This window comes from Penicillium robsamsonii (assembly GCF_028829455.1).
Source record: "Penicillium robsamsonii strain IBT 29466 chromosome Unknown utg000001l_segment0_segment0, whole genome shotgun sequence".
Classification (NCBI taxonomy): domain Eukaryota; kingdom Fungi; phylum Ascomycota; class Eurotiomycetes; order Eurotiales; family Aspergillaceae; genus Penicillium; species Penicillium robsamsonii.
In genome coordinates, this window is record NW_026643219.1 from 799,084 (window position 1) to 820,717 (window position 21,634).

Below are 21,634 nucleotides of genomic sequence, written 5' to 3' on the forward strand. Positions count from 1 at the left end.
TCGGTACAGTAGTACAAGCAATGTATTGGTTGGGTGAACAAACCTTTAGGTATGGAAAGACTGTCTATGGAGATTTGGAAGTATATGGAATGAGGCACCAAAGCCACCACTCTCTGAGCTATTTAGTAACGCCAAACATAACAGAATGTAGGTAGATGTTCATTCGATCCACAAGATCAAGCTCTCTAGTCGATAAAAAGAATCCTATGAGCAAATTGATGAGGATAGCCTGGAAAAGCAGCACCTATACACGGAGACTCCTCGGGACGAGCTTGAAAGAACAGTCAATGTGAAATTCGACTTTGAGAATTAAATAATTTACATTCAATGAAAACAGGAAGAATTTCCGTGTTGGAACGTCATGTAGCTAGAGATATTAATTCATACATCAACATCTACTGTCCGGCCTCAAATGCTTTGACCATATCGCCCATAGTGTCAAACCTCCAATCATAAATATTATCCAACAGATTTCCCATAGTGGCGCCGGGTCGCTCAATCCAGGCGGACTTGATTCCGATCTTGCTGGCCGGGTGATGGTCGTGGAACTGGCTCTGGGCGGTTTGAAGGACTTGCGAAGGTTCAACATCGAAGGTCGATTTTACCGCTTTGAGCATGTGTTGAAAGTTGCGAAGATCAGGCTTATAGGAGCCCACATCTTGAGCAGTGATGATCAAATCGAAGGGGAAGCCACCTAGGCTGCCTGCGTTGGTTTTGGCGAAAGATGCACGATCAACATTCGATAGAACGACCAGCTTGTAGTGCTTCGAGAGGCGCTTGAGAGCATCAACAGTATCCGGGAAGGCGGGCCAGCTGCCGACTGACTCTCCGAACTGGTTGCATTCTTCCTGAGAAGGGGCCGCCAGGCCCAGGCGATTGGCGAACTGCGGTAGCACAGTGGTCAACAACTGGTGGTAAGGCATCTCGGGTGTCTTAGTCTGCTGCTCTCGTTCCAGCTCGTGATAGATGGTAAGGAGGTGTTCGCGCGAGAATTGTGCATTATTTTTGTCCAGAGTGGGCTGAACAGCAGCAAGGATGCCTCCCTCCCAGTCCACAAGGGTGCCGTAGACATCAAAGGAAAGCACACGGTAGTCGGAAAGTTGAGCCATTGCGAATAGTCTGATTGCGGTTGTGATAAAATCAATAGCACGATAAATAAACAAATTGAAGATCGAAGATGGGCGTTGCCTTTTAATCGCACCCGTCCGGGTACTGAGACCCGAGATGAAAGCCTCCATTGGATGTAAGGCTATCAAACCATGATGACAGTACTATTATTTTCACCAAAAGCTTCAAAGAAATCAGTCCCGAACCCTTTCCTGCTTATCTCTTTTGTGTATACTACCGCGATTCCGCAATCCCGCGATTTAGGCTCTCCTTCATGTGAGTCATTACGTTTCATTCATAGACATAGCACGTCTTGTCAAATGATATTGGTAAAAGTCTACTCAATCGGAGTTCGAGAATAAAGTGATATTCGCAGTAGCCATTCAATAATTTTACCCAGTATATCTACCTCAACTCCGCTAATCTTTCTACCTCGCCTTTGAGAGCCCTTTTGACCCGTTCAATCATGTCAGCTTCGATAACCCCTTCTTGCCAGGTAAATCCCAATGCTAACCTTCCATCCCGCCCTATCACAGCACTGACCTTTATCGCGGCGCTGCAAGCACTAGGGCTCTGGCTGAAGAACATATGCTCAATCTCGAAGTTCGAGCCTCCTGGTAAAGTAGAACTTGCACCGACGTTGGGTAACTCAAAGGTATTCATTCTCTTTCGGCCCAGCTTTTGTAACATCCAGTGATTCTGGTTCTGAATAAATTCCAAGTATCCAACAGGCATGTCACCCCCTTTCTGTGCCATCGTATGTTCAATGGCAACCTTGGTGCGGCGGTCTTCGTCCCAATAAAAAGATGGCATCCTACGGTACGTGGTGGATGACGACCCGACGTAGCAACCCAAAGTAGTAGCAGTGACTGGCTCAGGAAGAAACCTCCGTAATGATACCGCACAGCCACCCTGGAGTGTACGGCATGTCGACGGAAGAACAGAGAAAGGCAGAAAGCAATGAGGGCTTGAAGCGCCGCCGTGACAGAGGCCTGCTCCTTCTTACTCAATGTCATAAGAATTTTTGTGTCAACATCAGACAGCCATAAAGAAGAAAGGCGAGTCTTCACGGGCGTGGACTGGGGAGCAGCTGTCCAGCTATCGGGGGAAGGCTCGCTATAGTTCTCTTGAGATCGTAAGAATTCTCGCGAAACAGGGAGAGTATATAACCCTTCTAGTGGAGGGACAAGGGCACCGGGAGGGCTATAGACCGTGTCACCTGGCTCAACGCCGGCATATTGCGCCATGTGTCCTTCAATTTCATCGTGGAACGAAAGGGCACTTTTGGTGTCCATGAGTGCATGGTGAAATATGAACACAAGCGTAAAGTTTCCGGGAGCATTGTTGCTCTCCAGAACGCATATTCTCCAGAATGGAAGTATCCTGCCGGATTGACTCTCGAAGGGGCGATTGTGTTGCTCCTAAAGGACTTCGTCAAGGATCTCTTGCCAATCAGGGCTTGGCAGATTCGCATCTTCTTCCACGAAAGTCACAACCTCACTTAATACGATTTTAGGAAGACGGAAAAAATACGGATCCGGTGTTTCAATGGCAAGTGGAATAGCCGAAAGTATAGGATGCTTCGAGATGAGCACCGAAATAGAGTGAAAGAGTGCCGGTTTCACGGGTACTCCGCTTGGCTGCTTGTAGCGGGCTGTCAGGCCCACGTTGAGATAGATCCCCAAGTGACTCCGTGTCGTCGAATACTTTTCCGTATGCCCTAATGACTATCAGCAATTGTAAGATTCAAAGGACGTAGACACCATATACCCAACAGCCGCAATGACTTAAACCTTGCTTCACGGGACGCGTCCTCCATGGTGACTGAAAAAGAGCTTTAAGGTCCAACCAGGAATCACTGGTTACGATTTTTCTAAAGCCACTACTGTCACTAGCTTTCAGGTTTTTGTTTCGCAGCACCAGCGAGACATTACCACTTCTTTAGACTTCCAGCTCGGGTACACATACCCACCTGGGCCCAAAGCTCTATCTCACTTGATATTTGAGTTTTTATAGATAAGACGAGATGGAAAGTTGCTTGATAATATTGCGATACTACTGGTTTATCTTTCTACATTTTTAAGATAGAGAGTTGACAAAGAAGAGATATATTGATCTTGCATACTTGCGGGGCAAAGTCTGACCGGTATGAGTTCCAATCCATGCCAGCATATTATCAGATACAAACAAATCCAAACTAAACTATAGCCTCGGGGGGATTCATCTCCAAGGAGATAATTAACTGATGGAAGCTCGTTTTGATTCATCAAGTTGTACATTTTTTTTGTTGCTAGGCGTTATCTGCTTTTTTTATCTACTATAGCCCGTATAAGATGCTCAACACGCTGTGTTTCAACGTCAAGTAATATCTCATGGCAAACCGATAGCGAGAAGCCGGGCCCCCGTTCCTTTTCCTTTATATTGCTTGTCTCGGCACAATGGTGACATCCAGCCTATTCCGGACGATTGCATCCGTGTCGCGTACCACATCGCAGGCGATGGTGCCAGCCGCTTTACATCCTGCACGTAGGTTATATGTAGGAATGGGTGATCAAGTTATCAAACTGCATTGACGCTGCTAATCTCGATTCCGTAGGAGTTCAGGACCCTTGGTATGCAACAATACCTTGGCATTTCGGAACAGGGTTAGAGTTGAAACTATCCCAATATTGTTAATTACTGCGAATTAATGGGATTCTCGACACCGAGGGTCCGCATAGCGAACCTTCCCTTAAACGGAGAGGTTCGAGGGTCCGAGGTAGCACCCATGCGGATGGTCGTAGCCAGGTCTGGTGTAGTGTTATAAGGCGGCCACTTGACCGACTCGCCCAGGAATTACGTTGAACCTTAGTTCACTAAGGTGCTTACGTCATTCATGCCTCAGGCAAACGGTGAACATCTCCCCACGACGTTTATCTTTGATGAACAATTTGCCTTGTGTTGCGATGACCGAGCCAAGTACCAAGATACACAAGGGCAGGCAAAGAAGACCCCGTGTACCGGAGTCGTTGCGAAAGCGGACGGCGCAAGCGTGAGTAACGCCATATACGAAGACATCTAGATTCTAATATTGTTAGATGCTTGCCTTGTCGCCAATACAAGGAAAAATGTACCTTTACACCTATTCCACTACCCGAGAATGGGATAAACATTCCTTTTGAGTATCAGCTAACCAATTCAACGTGAAAGGTGGAGGCGGCAACCCTTGCACCCGTTGCCAACAGCAGCAAAGAGCATGTCGTTTTGAGAATGCTAGTCGACTACCAACAGAAGCCAGGAATGGCCGAACTAGGTGAGCCTTTACCAAAAGTCGTTTTTGGAACGACAAGCTCATTCTTGTAGTAGTGACATGGGGCCTTTGGAGCAGCACGCAATCACACTTCAAATGAGGCGAATCATTACTCACTTTCTGGGTGATATTTCTTTCGATATCAGCACGCTCCGAGGAATTGCAGACAACTTGAACCAGGGTCAGGATCTGACCCAAGAACGGTTGGATACTGATTCGATTGTTTCACACGATGACACCTCGACCAATGACTACTCTATCGACCCTCTTTCCGCCAGTACAATGCGTATGTTCACCATCCCGATGTTGATTCTCACCAAGTTGACATGATTCAAGATTACTCTGGGGAGTTGTCTCATTGGAATTTTTCCAGAATGCTCGAACGGCGACTACGAAGTCTCGGGGACAGGACAGGGCAAAAGGTTCGCCGAGCGGCCTCTCGTATCAGTTGTAGTCTTTTGTACGCTGCTAACATAAATCCAGAGTGTTGACCATACCGAAGGCTTCTTTCGAGCTACGGATCTGCAATCGTCTGGCTCTTGCGTCGCGCTTGCGAAATCATATTTCCCCCCAAGGAATATCGCCGATTTCTTGACCAGTGCGTTTTTGAAATTTAGCCAAACCAATTACTTTTACTTCCACGAGGCAAGGTTTCGCGAGAAACTGGATTATTACTATGCAGCTGAGCATGTGCTGTCTATCAATGATTCCGGTTGGATATGTACTCTTCTCATGACTTTCGCAATTGGCACACAGTTTGCCCATATGGAGACCAAATCGACATCCGCTGGCGCCTCTGCAACAGAAAATACCCCTGATGATCAGGTTGGATTGGAGCTCTATCGGTTTTCATGTCGACTCATTCCGGATCTCATCACAGTTGCAAGTGTGGAGACTGTCCAGGCATTCTTACTCCTGGGTGTGTACACTTTGCCCATTGACGCATCTGGATTGGCGTACATATACTACGGCCTGGCAATCAAAATGGCGGTTCAAAATGGCATGCACCGCAAGCTGCTAGCAGGCAACGTGAGCGCGGAGATTATTGAAGTGCGAAATCGACTCTGGTGGTCTGCATATTCGCTGGAAAGGTACATTACTCTCTTTACCCCTAGACATCTAAATATCAAGTGCTAAAAGCTCTACCTCCTGATATAGTCGCATCGGCATTCTACATGGCCGCCCTATATCAGTTTCTCCCACCGAAATCGATGCTCCCATGCCTGTGGATCTGCCGGCTCTACGTCCGATTGATCAGTTGAGCAATCTACCCAACTTCACCGCCGCAATCCATTTGACGAACCACCTAGCAAAGGCATCAGAAGTGATGAGCTCTTTGAGGCGTTGTCAGAGAGACAGGAAAAATAATCATCTTCGGCAACTTGCCGCCACCCGCGATCGACTAAGCTCGTGGTGGAACGGTCTTCCCACTGATACTCATTGTCGCGATCTCACTCCTAGCGGGCCCTTATTCCGTTGCAATATGCATCTTGAAATTATGTACACAACAACACTGATATACATGGGCCGCCCTTTCATCCTATCTCAGGCGTCGGGGTCGCCCACCCCACAGTCTGCTTCACCAGTTCATGAAATCCCAGATATTGTGAACACTCTTCGCCGTGACTCACTTAATGCAGCACTCAGAGTCATCGAGCTGTGTCAGCTTCTACAAGAGTCTGTCGGCCTCGCGCGTGTCTCATATACCGAATTCAATGGGTGTCGCGTTGCTTTATTGGCCCTTATTGCCCATAGCATCCACGAACCAACAAGCACAATATCCAGTGCATTGTCCCAAGGAATGAGGTTTATCCGCCAAGGTTGCGCCGGGCTGGAATCTGCGCGATCTGAAGTATCTGTCATCGAAGCACTTGAACGGGCAAGACAACGACTGCACAGTCAAAAAGTGACCGAGCAGAGAGGCACGACAGATGATTCAGCCAACTATGATCAGTTTAAAGAATGGGCGAAGCTTTGGCGAGGCGATCTATTGGATGGTAGTCACGTTCCCGTCACGATTAATCTGGACCCGCCGTTCGATGAGCATTCTTCAAACTCTGTTCCTTCTTTTGATGGATTTTTCTCGTCTTTTCCCACTGAACTGGGTGAGTTTGCCGCCATCCCGGGGCTCAATTACGATTTATCACTTGCCCAGGACTGGTTGGGTGGCCCTGAACCTGAAGGTTCTGAATGGATCATGGATCAAGCACTATGAGGGGCGTTTTACTACTCAAAGGGTATATATTCCCAGGAATCCGCCATCATGATTGAAACTCCATAAATAGTATGTATCAAAGGTCCCACCTTTTAGTACAGCTGAGTTTTCTAATTGGTCAGGCCCCCGAGTACTGCGATCTATCCGGTATCCACAAAAGCTCCCGAGCCACCACTATTCGGATGAGCGGAATTAACGGAATTAGCGGTGATAGATCGCCAAAAGCTACAATTGATATTTGGGCATATAGTACATACTAACCGGCCCCTACAATTTTGTTAACAATTTTGGTAACAAAATTGTAGGGGCCCTCGCTAATAAGGGTCTGATACTTATTATCTCCGTAAATTCTAACAACCCTATTTATAAAAGCTTAGTTTGACCTTAAAGCGTCACTGAAGCACCCGAAGTCTCATATCAAGCCGAAGAAATTGAGCCATAGAAATACGGTAAACACACATGTCTCCAACACTTCCACCTCCCTTGCCAGGCGACGGCAACGGCAATCTCGAAGCGATCGGAGAGAAAACACATCACATCGAGGCCGTCGAGTCTAACAAACCGTCCACTATGGCATCCTCGTCTGTCAATGGTACAGACGATTGTCCTGCTACTGAAGAGAAAGCTGTGGATGAGCCACCAAAGGTCGTCATGGAATATCCGGAAGGTATCGAAGCCTTGTTCATCATGGTTGCGCTCGTGCTCAGTATCACCCTCTGTTCTCTGGATCAGGTGAGTTCTACCGCTCCAAGCTTCTCGTCGAGTCATATTTTGCCAATGCAATACATCACATCACACGGCAGTAAGCTGATGCTCTCGATTCAGACCATTGTTGCAACCGCTATTCCAAAAATTACCGACCAATTTCACAGCCTTAACGATATCTCGTGGTATGGTTCGGCTTATTTCATGACCCTCGGAGCCTTCCAGTCAACCTGGGGCAAATTGTACAAATACTTTCCCCTTAAAACTAGTTTCTTGGTGGCAATCTTCATATTTGAACTCGGGAGTTTGATCGCCGCTGTTGCCCCAAGCTCAACGACTCTGATTGTTGGACGTGCCATCTCCGGTCTCGGTGCCTCTGGTATCGCGCCTGGAGTATACACAATTTCTGCTTTTGCTGCTGAGCCCACCAAAAGAGCTACCTACACGGGGGTCATTGGTGTGTCATATGGCGTCGCCGCTGTCTGCGGACCGCTCATTGGTGGAGGGCTTACAAAAGGGGCATCCTGGAGGTGGTGAGTGAAGAAACTTCTACTGCTTTGTCTTTGTTACAAAACATGGGACTATTTCCAATCATTGAATCCTGCAATGACCGGACCTGGCCTGATGTGACAACTTTAGGTGCTTCTATATCAATCTTCCAATCGGTGGTCTGGCCGCTTTTGTCATCCTGCTCACCTTCAAGACCCCTAAAGCCACTAAAATGGTCCAGGCTACGCTCAAGGAGAAGCTTCTACACATGGACCCGATAGCGACGGTGCTTACAATGAGTGCGCTGGCCTGTTTGCTTCTAGCTCTTCAGTACGGTGGTGTAACCCATGCGTGGGATTCCAGTGTCGTTATCGGTTTACTCGTCGGCTTCGTTGCCATAGTTATTGCACTTATAATTGCAGAAATATGGCAAGGTGAACACGCCATGCTGACACCACGCATTATGCGCAAAAGGTCTGTCTGGGCCAGCAGCGTATGGGGCTTCTTCTTTGCTGGCGCGTATTTCGTCACGCTCTATTACCTGCCTATTTATTTCCAAAGCGTCGATAATGTCAGTCCGATTGCCTCGGGTGTGCGCAACATTCCTCTCATCATCATGTTCGGCATTGCCACATATGGCTCAGGCAGAGCCATCACGAAGACGGGTATTGCAACTCCTTATATGGCAGCTGGCTCTGTGATCGTGACCATCGCCGCTGGTCTACTGTATACTCTCGACATTGGGACCTCGACAGGCAAATGGGTTGGGTATCAGATTTTGGCGGGCTTCGGATACGGCCTCGCCCTCCAAGTCCCGGTCGTCGTTGCGCAGGCGTTTGCTGCGCCAAGCGACATGGCTCCTACGACCGCGATTATTATATGTAATTTTCCCTTCGTCCTGTCCTAGGATGTCGTCAATTTTCTTTGTCACATTGTATCCCCAAGCTAACTATATCCCTCGTGCACAGTCGCTCGATCTGTCGGCGGCACACTTTTACTCGCAGCCGCGCAATCCGGCTTCGTCAACCAGATCGTGCACAAGCTTGCCAACACGGCACCGAGCGTCAATCCCGCCCTAGTCACAAGTACTGGTGCCACTGATGTGCACCGGCTATTTTCCGGAGCCGAGCTGGACGGTGTTGTCCGTGCGTACGCGTGGGGTATCAAGGTTGTTTTCGCAATTACTATCGCGGCCTGCGGCCTCACTGTCCCCTTCAGCTTGTGCAACAAATGGGCCAATGTCAACGCGAAGAAACCCAATGGTGGCGGTGCTTGAAACGGCTTTTCGGATCACGCCAACGGAGTTATAGGCGTTTTCTCGTTATGGAAATTACCCATCTTGTACAATGATTCGTACAATATCCAGTGTCTGTATTCTCGAACAAAATCTGTTTATTCACAACAGGGAGATACCCAACATATCTTTGTTTTGTGCTAAATACTCCCAATAATATCACAAAAGACCCATGACATCTCCAAGCATAAGACAATCTTTCGAATTACAGTAAGATTGACTCAAAAAGCCCCAACCTTATCATCCTGACAAAACGGACACTCAGTAAAGTACTCTGCCAACCCGACCTGGATCTGCCATCTCGCAAAACAAGACAGACAACAGAATGACTGAACAATCCGAACTCTCGCAGACGCAGGCTGAGGTAGCCACCTGTGCGAAAGCAATACAACATCGGTAGCAAGCCCGGGAGTTTCTTCCAGAAGTTTCTCGAACCCATCCTTCTCGCGCAGGTCCTTCCTGTATTTCTGACAAACGGCGACAACCACATCCCTCAGACCTCGATCCGACTTTGGCGTCGTTTTGTATGCCTCAAAAGCAGCCGTCAAGAATTCATCCGAGTTGTAGTTTTCTTGGGCGAGAGTGACGAAGGTTAATTTTGCTTGGATTTTGAGATATTCCACCTCGAACTTGTCAGCAAGAGAATATACCTTCACATTGAATAGCATGGGGCACATTTGAGGGTCGGATTGGTTGATATTGTAATGTAGTCCGTAGAACGAGCGTATCATGGCTTCTACGACTCGTGGGTGTTCATCTTTTATTTCGAACTCATGGGCATGTTTGCTTTCCTGCAATCATCAAAGTCAGCTGAGACCGTGGATAATGAACAGCTTTGGTTTTTGGGAGACTTACATTGGGGACATTAGAGAAGAATCTGTAGAAGGCCTCAGATCGGCTGCAGACCACGAGGCTGTGCACTTTTAAGGCTTGGTCCGCGGTGTAAATTGTGAGGTCGGAGAACATGCCTGTGAGGTACAGTCTGTCTCTCATCAGTCATCATATATACAGTGCGTGGGCCCAAGAACTTACTCCCCTAGTCGGTGGACAAACCGATCAGTACCCTCGACGCTGTAATAAGGTAGTTCCATTGCAAGGGCGCATCAAACTAAAGGTTAACGCGAAGGGGGCGAGTCGGGGTCGGTAGAATATGTGAAGAAACAAAACAAGGATTCAAACCTGTTGGGGTAACAACGATGAGCAGTTTGGATGCCTTTTATGCTCAATGCTAAATGAGACTGAAATGCCCCAACAAAGGCAACTGACTACCTAGGACCTTGTCTCATCTCCAACTTAGTCTTGATGTGCAAAAGACAAATCTTGGATTTCTTGCGAGATTATAGTGACTCACTACTGGCGCTACTCTATCATGACGCGTTGTGTCCCATCTCCGTGTCCCAAACGGGTATTGTTGACCTCCGGGATCCTTCATATATGTCACCCTTCCTAATTTACGAGAGATCCAGGTCCCTTTCCAATTATAGCCCTCACACTGTCTCTCCCAGTATCCCCATGATTTTGTGGAGAAGGAGTCAAGGTCTTGCCTTTAGGGTCGGTGTCATGTACAACGGTACCATTGACTGCATGGACAAATCGGTGGTATGATTGCCCATTTATCTGACTGGCGAACATATTGTTGGTGTCGCCCCAAGAGCTTGACTTTCCACCAGTGATGGATTTATATTTCGCCTTGCCAGACTGAGTTGTATGTAGATTTGATGGCCCCGAGGTCAAAGTATAAGTGGAAATACCGAGCCCTCCTGTTGCATCAAAATCGAGACCTCTCTTCATCCAAGAGTCAATCGTCATCCCATTCGAGGTGATACCGTAAGTCGCATTAACAATCAAGGGGTATTGGAATGCAACGCTGTTTGAAATGGGTGTATCTCCAAGCTCGGTGATAGTGTTATTGCCTGTTGTGAGTTGTCTGTTGACTTGACTGTATCCTTGCTGATTGAGGAGACCGTGGTTGGAGAAGGATAATGTCTGAGACCACGAGTATAGAGAAGATGTTGCACTGAAAACTCGCTCGACAGCCACAGAGTACGACAAGGAATCATTTCCTCCGGTCTCGTTGTGAACAAGGTTCCGAGTCACAGAAATCACTGGCAAGGGAGCATCCACTGTGGGCGCCTTATCGCCACGGGTGCTAGTGGTTTTAGGGGTTGAGCTGTCGTCATCGATATATATAAAAATATTTCCTGTTACCACCCAGTATGAGCCCACAGTATTTGCAAATGTGGCACTCCCATTTGCGGAGACATCAAGACCAGTCACCCGGATCTCAAACGAATGTTGTTTCCCGTCTTGAATCATGGCGAGAAATGGGGAAATATCAATCTCCGGCTGTCGAAGATCAAATGCATCGATCCCAACGACAGGACGCCAGAATCCCGGAGCCACACCTCCGGTGAAAATAATGGGGAATGGCCAGAAAAGCCCGGCAAGGATCCCGTCGATATAGAGCTGGACTTCACGAAAGGGAGTGTACCCATATAGCCCACCTATAGTGCTTTCAAAATCTTGGGTATCCTCAGAGAAAACATTGGACCACCAGAACTCTTCTTCTGATTGTCCACATGCCGATATTGAGATAACAGCACGCGATGCCGCAGCAGGGATCTCATACATGACTGTCGTGTTGTCTGTGGGAAGTTGGAAAGCGCTTGAAGAGTTCGAAGCTGCTCTTTTGGCTGAGATTGGAAGAATCATATCCGCCGTCTTGACATTCTGCCCCGTAGAGAAGTGCGCTGTTAGTGTGGCATTGAACGAGCCGGTGTACACATCGTTAATGATATTTCCCAGGTCAAATATCAGCTTCTGGGGGCTTTTCCATAGCGAGTTGTACTGCGACATCTCTTTGATATAGGTCCAGACTATCCCATTGACTGTCGGCTCTGCCGTTGAGGTCCGGAAAACTTCATTGTCTCCAAGGTACATGAGTGCCAGGCGGTCATACTGTTTTCCCCGAGAAGTGACAGTGAGATTGATTCGTACAGTATCAAAATCGCAGTTTGGGGGCTCATAGTCGCCTAGATAAGTTGCAAGGTTAGACCACAAGTCGAACTAACGCTCGACACCTCTTACCAACAAATGGTACACCATAGCTGACTCCAAATACATGATCCATAAGCAACATCTCGATATTGCAGTTGCCGTTTCCACTGGAATCGAGCGATATTGGCTGATAGAGCTGGAAAAAGTCTTGCAACCCAGTTGAGCTAGGCGGTTGGGATGACAAGCCTGCAATAGACTGCAATTCGCTCTGGAACGAAAAAGCTGATGGGAGGTGCCCCCAAAGCAACAACCCACATACGGTAACCAGAGCCATGATCGCTAAAAGTCCGAAGCTTGGGTTGAGTCCTCTCAGTTTGCTGCGGTTGTCATTCACACACGATTTCAAATCGCAACGATCAGTAGACAACACAATGTTCACAGCTTTGTAAGTCTCTTGGGGCTTCAGGGGTTCTTGACTGAGTATCAACACCGAAGATCGATTCGACCTGCGCTGCAATTTATAAACATTGAAAAATGTAACCACAAGCCAGAGCAGAGGAATAGATAACAAGCATACAGCAAGGTAGGTAAAACAATACTCCATTGGAGATTGGGGATCCAGCCGTTGAGACAAGTGATTTGGAGGAACTAGCATGTTAGCTTCGCCCAGGTAACCAGTTAGGATGTGTTTTATCCACGACTTGGTTAAAAGCTATGTAACCTTGGAAGTAATTGCGATGCAACCTTGGAGTACATGAACGGAGCAGACTTATCCCTGAAGATAAAGGTGCATAAAGAGGGGAAGGTGCACAAAGGAAAACCCCCTAGGAGACTCCAAATGTCCGTACTCTGCCTTTCGGGCTCGTCACCTACAGTTCCCCTATGTAACCCCCCCCCCCGGCTACTAGTATGCGAGATACATCCAGGTCAAATTTTGAATTATCCAATGGCTTCCATTGATTTTTACCAAGAAATGCTCGGTATTGTCTAAACATACATATATAGCGACATAGAATGGCTAGGCGAGTAGAGAGAGTAGTGTACAAAAAGAAAGAGAAGTTGTAAGACACCAAGTGTCTAATGTAAAGCAAGCCAAAAACAATCACTCCATATCCAATGCAGACTTTTGTCCCAATCACATAAACAAGCGCCAGGCACCAAGAATAAGGGCGGCAGTACCTGTGCAGACACCCCTGAAGAGAAAAGAAAGTCAGCATAAGCTCGGGCGGCGAGATAATTCGGGGATCATACATAAGCCACTGCAATGTCGAGAACTTGACAGCCTCCACTCGTTCCCTTAATCCAGCAACCTCCTGCTCAATTCGCGTTTCAGTCTCCTTGATACGCATTTCTTGGCTATTTGCCTCCTCACGAATCCGACCCTTCTCGAGGTTCAGATCCAACCGGACCGAGGCTTGTGTTCGTCCGATCTCATCCCGGAGTCGTGAGTTGAGTTTGGCGAGGTCTGCTGCAATCTTCTCGTGCGATGAGCGGGTTAATTGTGCCTCGGTCGAGTCTGCGTTGAGTAATTCGGAGCGCAATTTCGCAAAGTCCACTTTTTGTGTATAAGTCGATCTCTCCGAGTCTAGTAAAGCGTTTATTGTTAGATCTCCGACAAGCATTATAAAGGCACGATGCGCGACAGTCGCATTCACATACCTTCCCGAAGGACCATTGTCCTGGTCAGATTCTGGATCGACTCTTGAATGATATCGTTTAATACCCGCATCATTGCTACGGATTGCTCCTCGCTGAAGCCCTCCGCCTGTAGACGCTTCACGAACTTCAGGGTATCGAAGTGATGATCGCGGGGCCGAACTGGTGTCGCATGGAAGGCGCGGCGAGCGGGATGGAAGGTAGCCACATAGACGCCATTGTGTCGGATCGGATTGCCGCGCTGCGGTGTGGACGTCGCCGGCGTGGTTATAGATGTTCCTCGGGAAACGAGATATCCGGAGATAGCATCCCGGGTAGATGTGGAGATGAGCCGGGACGACTGGGGAGGTGCGCTGAGGGAATGGAATCGGTGTTTTAAAGGACTCGAGCCTTGGGGAAGTGGTCGTCTTTGATTTGTTGCAAGTGCGGAATGGTGGGTGATGGTAACGGACGGACGAGAAGAGGAGCTGTTCCAACTCAGGCGGGGAAGGAGATTGCGCGGGACATCCGCGACATGTTTTTGAGGCGCCATGTCAAGGACACTGGGCAAATGGATAATTAATTCAAGTGCGCTTCAATCCGATCAAGAGTGACGCAGGAGACGAAAGCCTGGAAGCCCTTATTCCGGGGCCTGAAATGATCGGGATGACTAATGGCATCGGAAAGCGGGATCGACGCTTCCAGCCCTGGAGTTTCCCGGCCCCAGTGCCCGCATTACCCGCATTGATTATGTTATGGAATTATATTCTCATTTCATGCAATTAGAGGACTATTTTGATCGATCATTAACTAAGGCCTTTTCAGAGGATATCTAAATTAGACTTCACATGTAAACGCTATCACAAATCCATGCCCTTTCGGCTGCTTGACATCCTACCTCATACCTATAGGTCAAACAGCTTCTTCAGCTGGTTGATGGTGTCTTGAGGGCCATCAACGGAGTGTCCGATGGTGCGAGGGTCGGTGTAGATCTCATAATCGTTTCCTCCGACGGAAGTCTTATCACCGAAGAAGTGGATGGTCTTGTAGTCAATACCCGAGATGCCCTTTTCAGCTTCGATGTGCTGCAGGCAGTAGGTCTTGTCCCAGCCGGTGGGGAAAACATCGAAAGAGATCTGGCCACCGATAGAGTAGCTGTGTTGGTAGATTTATTAGCACCATATCAAAAGCAAACATCGCCAGGCAAAGACTTACGTGAGACCATAGTCAGGGAACTCCTTCTTCAAGAGCTCCACCAGGGTCTTTCTGATGTTGTGGATATTGTCATAACTATAGCCCAGGTTAGCCAGCCACCCCATGTTTGTATCCATGATCACCTCGATATAGTGAACGCAAGATCAGTACGTACGCTTGGAACTCATCACGCTCCTCGATGCTAGCATTACGTCCAACGGGGCTAATGTTGACCATTCCATTGCGGAACTCAATAAAAGTACCGCGCTTGCGGGGCAACTTGGTGTTGGCAATGAACTTGAGAACGAAATCCACCAGCGTTTGGTACTTGTCTTCTCCGAGCCACTGAATGAAGTTGTTGCTGGCGAGCGGCTTGCCGAGGCGGAATGCAGTGAGACCGTTTTCGGAGAAACAGAAATCAAACATAGTGGTAACATCAATGGTAGGTGACCCAAGCTGCTCTTGCTGCTTCACAAGGTTCGAACCGCCAACCTGAATGATGTTAGGAACGTGGTGGGGGTTGTATTGATTGGGAGGAGACGAACGAATCCAATAGCGCACTGGTGGCGCAGTCGAGAGAGCAACTCGAGCATCTCATGCGAGGCATGCTGTAGTAGAAATATATCAGTATAATTGGACAACAGTGAGTCTTATTGCAACCTACCCGTCTCGCGGGGGTCAGAGTCTCGTCAACATCGAACAGAACAACCGTGTTCTTGATGGGACGGTCCTCCAACGAGGGGTAAATACTGGCAGCTTCAGTCATTTTAAAGGATTTGTTCAATTGAGTCTTGGGGTTTGTCAAAGATTAAAATTGCGCAACTCGGGGGTAAATATAGAGAGAGGGGCCTATTTTGGCCGCAAGCGGTGAGAGCGAAAGCGGGAGCTTAGCGTGAGGCGATTGGATCCAGAAGCGGAGAGAAGGCCACCTGTTTTGTCTCACTTGTTTAGAAAAAAGGACTACTGGATTTAATGGCTCAATTGAATTACCTGGGCATTGATCTACATTGTATACGTCGCATACTGTCCTGAACTGTGCTATGCTGTGCAGCATCGACATTAAGACCAAGTCTAGACTCCCGATCTGCCAAGTGCCTAGCTGTTATCGATAAGAAACGGAGGGGTCGATCATCGAGTCAAACATGTGCACTTGAGAATTATCTTAACTACTTGCTATATGCTGGATATATGTATTCCCTCCTGTACTAAGTGGTCCATAGCCACGTAGATACGTACAGTTGGAATGACCAACCTAATCCCATTCCCCGAGGCCCGTAAGAGCCAGCTCCTAAATCCCCAACGCCCAAACCGCCCAGCAAACCAAAAGTAGACATACTCAGCGTCCCATAGTGGTCTGGAAAACCTTAGCGGCAAGCTCACTCAGGAGTCTCGTCCGATCCTGCGTTGGAAGGTCCAAGAAAACCTCATAGACACTTTTGCCCTTGGCATCACGGATTGCGCCGATACGGTTACCGGCAACAGCGCCAGCCAACGCACCAGGTAAATTGCCAACAATGAATCCCATAGCACCACCACTGACACCCCCAACGAGTGCCCAGAATCGTCCGGTTGGACGAGTGCGCCTCCCGCCTTCTCCTTCATTCTCCTCAGCGAGACCCTCTTCGCGCAGCATCTCTTCAAAGACGGATCCGAATTGGTCATTGTCGCGCTCTTCACGGTTCCCGCCGAATCCGAAGCTGGACCAGGGGAAACCACCGCCAGTTGGTGGGACTTCTGCTTCTGCCTCCTCCTCGGCTGCTTTGTATGCGCGGGTAGCGTCATACTCCCGCCGGCGCGCCGGGTCTGAGAGGGTGTAGTAGGCATCGTTGATTTCTTGGAATTTTCGTGTGCGTGAGGGTCGCTCTGGGGAGTCGACGGGGACTCGATCGGGGTGGGATTTCAGTGATTCCCTAGACTTAGTTAGATAGTCATTCGAAGGCTAGTTGTGGTGCACTTACCTCTTATATGCACTGCGGATCTGTTGTTGGGTAGCATCTTTGGCGATGCCTAGAACATTGTCTGGTGTGTGTTAGACGGAATGGTTTCAGTTGGACCTTTGGGTGAGATCTTACAGTAATCGGGGCCTGCTCAAGGGTTAGTATATATTTCGGCAAAGGAGCGGGAATCAAGGAAACATACTCATGGTCACACCTGGTTCTGGAGATCAACAAGGAAAAAATGTATTATGATAAACTAATGATAGACTGGAAGAAATCTGGAGAGAGTCTTCCATGGAAAGCCATCACATACAGTGACGTAGTTGCTGCCTGAGGCATGAATATCCATCAATTTCCATGGTTCAAATATTTAATTTTTTGGATTTTAAACAACCTCATCTATACAGGGACAATTCATATTCAAAGATAATTATGACGTTATTATGTCTACTCGAGAGTGGATTGACTATCGGCTCTTTGTCTACCGCAAAATGCAGTCAAAGACTAAGTTCAGCCGGCACAACCCAGCCACTTTTATTCCGCCAGGGGGTGACTGATCAATATATGAAGACCCCGTTTGATTCGCCTGAAATTAGCATCCAGGATTATTTACAAACCCCTTTAGAATCTCAATTGTGCCAGCTGTCAAAGAAATTTCCTGCATAGAATATCCGCAAAGCGGGTGCACACATCGGCCTAGGCCTCAAATTGCGCATCTCCGCAGCAGCTAGTGGCTGACTTGCACCTGTCTCTTTTCACTCTTTCAATTGCCACACAGAAGCTCAAAAAAAGTTTCAAAGAGATCATCAGGGGCATTGTTACGCAGCATCCCAAACCCACCTTTCTCTGAGTACCTGCCCACCACAATCCCTCTACTAGCACCCACCCGTCCCTCAGACCAAGCATCTCTGGCCCCCAAGTACCCAAAGTCGCACCCGTAAGCAGCTCCAGCATCCACACCACCACACCGCCACAATGGGTTGGTTCGATGGTAGATCCACCGGAGTTTCGTCGACAGGATATGTGCGGCGCCGGTCCTCACCCACACCTAGCGGTCACAGCACACGCAGCAGACGCAGCAAATCGGGCTACTCGTCCACACACCAGTCGCGACACTCAGCGCCATCCTTCTTCGGCGGACTAGGCGGACTAGGCGGAAGCCGAACAGGGGGCCGATCAAGCCCATCTGTGTTCTCGTCATTCTCGTCGTCGTCGCGACGGGCCCGTCCTCGCGAGGGATTCGTTCAGCGCATGCTCCGCGACATCAAGCGTCTGTTCCGCGATATCTATCGCTGGGCCCGTCGCAACCCTATGAAGGTCTTTATGATGGTCATCGTGCCTCTTCTGACTAGCGGTGTTCTACCGAAGCTACTGGCTATGATTGGCATTCGCTTGCCGCATGCTATTACCAGTGCCCTTGGTGGAGCGTCGAAGACTAGTGGTGGTATGGGTGGCGGCGGTGGTAGGGGTATGTCGGAGAACATTAGCAGTCTCATGAACATTGCCAAGATGTTTGCGTAGACGGCATCGGTACCCCTGGACAAGATGTGCTGTTCGAGCCTGGGATTCTTTTCCACGATTTGCAATGCTTTGCTGAAATTCGACACATGACGATCACGATGATACACCTACTGTCCTTTGCTCCTTTTTTGCTTTTATACTCCAAACTCTGTTTTTCTCGTTGGACTTTGCACTTTTCGATGTTGTCATGAACTAGGAGGCCCGTTTGAATTTGATAGAATTGATTACTTTGGAAAAGATTCAGTTTTGTATCGACAATGAAACATCTGAAAATTCGAAACAAGTCGAGAGACATATAAACATACCGAGCTCTCCTCTTTATAATAACTAGTCAAGTGTTGGTGCCCAAGCCGGTGGATATGATGATGTCGGACTGCTGTACACCGCACTAATTGTGTTTGCAGCTGCAAGTGCACTGTCCCTCCTGTACAGCAGACCAGCCCATAAACCCACCAAACATAGGTATGGAGTACAGAACTTACTGTGGCAGACCGATGTTTGCGGGGATACTATTTAGTACCACTGTGAGATGGATCTGCAAGGAGTACGGGGTACACAGACAGGATCGACAATGGCCTGTAACTATAGACCGTGCACGGCGTATCGATGGCCAGTAGCTAACCTATATCATATTGCCCTAAAAATTTGAATTCAAATAAAAAACTTATGTGTACATTTTGGTTTCTACTTGGGTATTGCCAACATCCGAGCAGGAATTCTATAGTAAAGCAACCTGGGGGAACTTTTTGTGATCATCCCACAGAGAGAAAGCAACGACTAACGCTCGAGGTACAGCGATATAGCTGTTCAAGTTTATGATCGCTGGGAGCGCTTGTTACGCTTCCGAGAGCGGGAGTTTGAGGTGGCAGTGGTCTCGGCCTCCTCAACCATAGGCTCCTCAGATTCATCAGAATCCACTTCCTCCTCGATGGAAGCTCCAATTCCCAACACCCGACCAACAGTCTTGTTGAAGCACCAGATAGGAAGCTTGAAAACCATTGTCTCGCGGATGGTAGGACGTTCAATCTGATCAATGTCGAGCAGGAACTCCTGGCGCTCGCCAGCCTCGTTCTGCTCTTCCAAGAAGACATTGCCAATAGAATCGACAATCAGCGTCTTTCCATTCTCAGCAACGACGCGCTTCCGCTCGCCAGTGCTAGTAACCTGCTCGGTGGGGGTAGAGGTACCGGAGGAGGGACGGGCGCTCACACGGGTACCGCCTCCCTTCTTATCCTTCTTGTTCTCCTTATCCATCATGCGCTTCTGGCGACGGTTGACAGCCACGGCACCGGCATCACCGGATTCAGGGGCAGGAGGGGGAGGCGCAGCTGCGACCGAATCGATTCCAGGGACACCACGAACAGCCATTTCATCGCCCCAGGCGGCTCTGCGGGCCTGGCGAATGTAGCGATCCACAAACTCGCGCTGGCGCTTCCAGCTAAGGATCAGTGCAGCGTAGTGAGCACCACCACCGAAAACAAGGAACAGACCCGCCAGCACGGAGCCCAGACCAGGACGGAAGCGAGAGTAGTAGTATCCGGTACCCTTCCACAAGGGGAAGCCATTCTTGAGGAAGTGGTCGTAACGTTCACGGTTAGGGCCTCGCAGAACGTTGGCGACGAGATTCAGACGGGCAGAGCGGGCATCGGCGTTCTTGACTGCGGCGTCAATCTCGCGCTTGGTAGGACCCTTGTTGACATTGACCCCCTGGTTTGACTTGGCCTTGCTCTTGTCCTTGGCGTAGTTTGCGATGAAGGCGCGCTTGACCTTGTCCGGGTGGATGGTTCTCGACTTCTTGCGGTAGGCCTTGGTGATTTGCTCCTGATTGGCATTGGGACGGATCTCGAGGAGGTCTGCAGTAGGGCGGGTATAGCAGTCAGATACATATCCCTGAAAATGAAAAAGGGAAGGAAAAGAAAGCCATTCGCGATGCTAGAGAGAAATCACGTACCGTAAAAGGTCACATTGGCACCCTCGTTTGTGGCCACATCATTTTGTAGACCAAAGATCTCATAGTCTGTTCCAGGTCAGTATGGGGTTCAGGTCCGTATGGGGTTCAGGTCCGGGTAAACAATACCCACCTTCTTTGGACCAAGCAGCGACAAGGCCGCAGAAGACGAAGACCGATAGAAAGGCAAACAGCTTCATGATTATAGAGCGGTCAATGCCGCAGAAGCCAACGAGAGAAGTATAGAGTTGAACTAGGCTGTGTGTTAGTGGAGGACATGTAGGAAAAAAGCGGTCGGGCGTTTATCCACTACGAAGTGCCAAACGTGGCCCCAATTGAATTGGTGTTTTTACTGATTTTACCTGTTTTTTTGTTTTTTTTCTACTTTTGAGGGGCAGTTGGGCTCTGCATGAATTATTGCATCCCTAGATGGTATATATAGTGAGAAATCTAGATTCTATAGTTGTACTCTTCTTCTTCTCTGACCTACGGGAGTTAGGGGAGCTAGGAACTGGGCCTCAGGTACCCGTTACTATTATTGGCATTTTTGTTGCTCAGTAACTAACTATTTCATCTTACTTGATAAGTCTTGGTGAAACGACCGTGCTCTGTGACTAAAATCGAAAAGGGAAAAGGCCGAAAAAGAAAGTGACTGCCTCTTGTTGCTTCCGGCTCTCTTCCCTCTCCACTCTATCACCTATCTTACCTGTCCCATTTTCAAGCTTTGCAACCCATTTTTCTCCCCCCTTCCAACTCCTTTCTATTCAAAATGGTCTCTATTCCAATTGATGCGATCACTTCACGTTTTGGCGATCGCTTCAACAACCTCCGCAGCACCTCGTTGAGTACACGCTTCGCCAACCTGCGCCCGATTTCCGAGTTCCTCGACATCAAGCGCATATCCAAGCCTGCCAACTTCGGTGAAGCTCAGAGCCGTGTCAATTACAACCTGTCCTACTTCTCCAGCAACTATGCTGTCGTGTTTGTGATGCTCAGCATCTACAGCTTGCTGACCAACATGATCCTGCTGTTCGACATGATCTTTGTAGGCTGTGGTCTCTGGGGAATCAACATGCTACAAGGTCGGGATCTGGATCTTGGCTTCTCTCGCTTCACCACTTCGCAGCTCTACACCGGACTACTCATCATTGGTGTCCCCGTCGGTATCTTTGCCTCTCCCTTCACTACTGCCCTGTGGTTGATCGGCGCAACCGGTGTGACCGTTTTCGGCCACGCTGCCTTTTTGGATAAACCGATCGAGAATGCTTTTTCCGAGGAGGCGGTCTAGGTGGTCGGCCGCGAG

At 48.6% G+C, this 21,634-nt stretch overlaps 13 protein-coding genes across 13 annotated transcripts; 6 read left to right on the top strand and 7 right to left on the bottom strand.

The window, feature by feature from the left end:
- Nucleotides 1-395: 395 nt before the first annotated feature.
- Nucleotides 396-1,109, bottom strand: N7447_000330 (uncharacterized protein; the record flags this gene model as incomplete). Its single annotated transcript, XM_057224606.1, has 1 exon — nucleotides 396-1,109. The coding sequence occupies one exon, from the start codon at nucleotides 1,107-1,109 to the stop codon at nucleotides 396-398; it is 714 nt and encodes a 237-aa protein (XP_057088622.1).
- Nucleotides 1,110-1,913: 804 nt separating this feature from the next.
- Nucleotides 1,914-2,612, top strand: N7447_000331 (uncharacterized protein; the record flags this gene model as incomplete). Its single annotated transcript, XM_057224607.1, has 3 exons — nucleotides 1,914-1,926; nucleotides 2,151-2,242; nucleotides 2,286-2,612. 3 exons carry the CDS (start codon nucleotides 1,914-1,916, stop codon nucleotides 2,610-2,612), a joined length of 432 nt encoding a protein of 143 aa, XP_057088623.1.
- A 1,370-nt stretch (nucleotides 2,613-3,982) lies between these two features.
- N7447_000332 (uncharacterized protein) lies at nucleotides 3,983-4,449 on the top strand (the record flags this gene model as incomplete). The annotated part of the gene is made up of 2 exons (XM_057224608.1): nucleotides 3,983-4,138; nucleotides 4,297-4,449. The coding sequence occupies 2 exons, from the start codon at nucleotides 3,983-3,985 to the stop codon at nucleotides 4,447-4,449; spliced, it is 309 nt and encodes a 102-aa protein (XP_057088624.1).
- Nucleotides 4,450-4,456: 7 nt separating this feature from the next.
- On the top strand, nucleotides 4,457-6,611 carry N7447_000333 (fungal specific transcription factor domain-containing protein; the record flags this gene model as incomplete). Its single annotated transcript, XM_057224609.1, has 4 exons — nucleotides 4,457-4,682; nucleotides 4,733-4,818; nucleotides 4,880-5,487; nucleotides 5,555-6,611. 4 exons carry the CDS (start codon nucleotides 4,457-4,459, stop codon nucleotides 6,609-6,611), a joined length of 1,977 nt encoding a protein of 658 aa, XP_057088625.1.
- A 459-nt stretch (nucleotides 6,612-7,070) lies between these two features.
- On the top strand, nucleotides 7,071-9,081 carry N7447_000334 (MDR family MFS transporter; the record flags this gene model as incomplete). Its single annotated transcript, XM_057224610.1, has 4 exons — nucleotides 7,071-7,343; nucleotides 7,437-7,849; nucleotides 7,956-8,686; nucleotides 8,774-9,081. 4 exons carry the CDS (start codon nucleotides 7,071-7,073, stop codon nucleotides 9,079-9,081), a joined length of 1,725 nt encoding a protein of 574 aa, XP_057088626.1.
- Nucleotides 9,082-9,320: 239 nt separating this feature from the next.
- N7447_000335 (BTB/POZ domain-containing protein) lies at nucleotides 9,321-10,190 on the bottom strand (the record flags this gene model as incomplete). Its single annotated transcript, XM_057224611.1, has 3 exons — nucleotides 9,321-9,890; nucleotides 9,955-10,081; nucleotides 10,132-10,190. The coding sequence occupies 3 exons, from the start codon at nucleotides 10,188-10,190 to the stop codon at nucleotides 9,321-9,323; spliced, it is 756 nt and encodes a 251-aa protein (XP_057088627.1).
- Nucleotides 10,191-10,545: 355 nt separating this feature from the next.
- Nucleotides 10,546-12,700, bottom strand: N7447_000336 (uncharacterized protein; the record flags this gene model as incomplete). Its single annotated transcript, XM_057224612.1, has 3 exons — nucleotides 10,546-12,131; nucleotides 12,187-12,607; nucleotides 12,674-12,700. 3 exons carry the CDS (start codon nucleotides 12,698-12,700, stop codon nucleotides 10,546-10,548), a joined length of 2,034 nt encoding a protein of 677 aa, XP_057088628.1.
- A 531-nt stretch (nucleotides 12,701-13,231) lies between these two features.
- N7447_000337 (CCDC90 family protein) lies at nucleotides 13,232-14,284 on the bottom strand (the record flags this gene model as incomplete). Its single annotated transcript, XM_057224613.1, has 3 exons — nucleotides 13,232-13,289; nucleotides 13,348-13,681; nucleotides 13,756-14,284. The coding sequence occupies 3 exons, from the start codon at nucleotides 14,282-14,284 to the stop codon at nucleotides 13,232-13,234; spliced, it is 921 nt and encodes a 306-aa protein (XP_057088629.1).
- Nucleotides 14,285-14,636: 352 nt separating this feature from the next.
- Nucleotides 14,637-15,691, bottom strand: sec53 (phosphomannomutase SEC53; the record flags this gene model as incomplete). The annotated part of the gene is made up of 5 exons (XM_057224614.1): nucleotides 14,637-14,886; nucleotides 14,947-15,021; nucleotides 15,101-15,417; nucleotides 15,471-15,533; nucleotides 15,590-15,691. The coding sequence occupies 5 exons, from the start codon at nucleotides 15,689-15,691 to the stop codon at nucleotides 14,637-14,639; spliced, it is 807 nt and encodes a 268-aa protein (XP_057088630.1).
- Nucleotides 15,692-16,261: 570 nt separating this feature from the next.
- Nucleotides 16,262-17,068, bottom strand: N7447_000339 (putative DnaJ chaperone (Caj1); the record flags this gene model as incomplete). Its single annotated transcript, XM_057224615.1, has 4 exons — nucleotides 16,262-16,835; nucleotides 16,884-16,944; nucleotides 16,998-17,009; nucleotides 17,065-17,068. The coding sequence occupies 4 exons, from the start codon at nucleotides 17,066-17,068 to the stop codon at nucleotides 16,262-16,264; spliced, it is 651 nt and encodes a 216-aa protein (XP_057088631.1).
- A 769-nt stretch (nucleotides 17,069-17,837) lies between these two features.
- On the top strand, nucleotides 17,838-18,383 carry N7447_000340 (uncharacterized protein; the record flags this gene model as incomplete). The annotated part of the gene is made up of 1 exon (XM_057224616.1): nucleotides 17,838-18,383. One exon carries the CDS (start codon nucleotides 17,838-17,840, stop codon nucleotides 18,381-18,383), a length of 546 nt encoding a protein of 181 aa, XP_057088632.1.
- An 813-nt stretch (nucleotides 18,384-19,196) lies between these two features.
- On the bottom strand, nucleotides 19,197-20,531 carry N7447_000341 (uncharacterized protein; the record flags this gene model as incomplete). Its single annotated transcript, XM_057224617.1, has 3 exons — nucleotides 19,197-20,236; nucleotides 20,335-20,400; nucleotides 20,465-20,531. 3 exons carry the CDS (start codon nucleotides 20,529-20,531, stop codon nucleotides 19,197-19,199), a joined length of 1,173 nt encoding a protein of 390 aa, XP_057088633.1.
- A 569-nt stretch (nucleotides 20,532-21,100) lies between these two features.
- On the top strand, nucleotides 21,101-21,619 carry N7447_000342 (putative COPII vesicles protein Yip3; the record flags this gene model as incomplete). The annotated part of the gene is made up of 1 exon (XM_057224618.1): nucleotides 21,101-21,619. One exon carries the CDS (start codon nucleotides 21,101-21,103, stop codon nucleotides 21,617-21,619), a length of 519 nt encoding a protein of 172 aa, XP_057088634.1.
- Nucleotides 21,620-21,634: the final 15 nt, after the last annotated feature.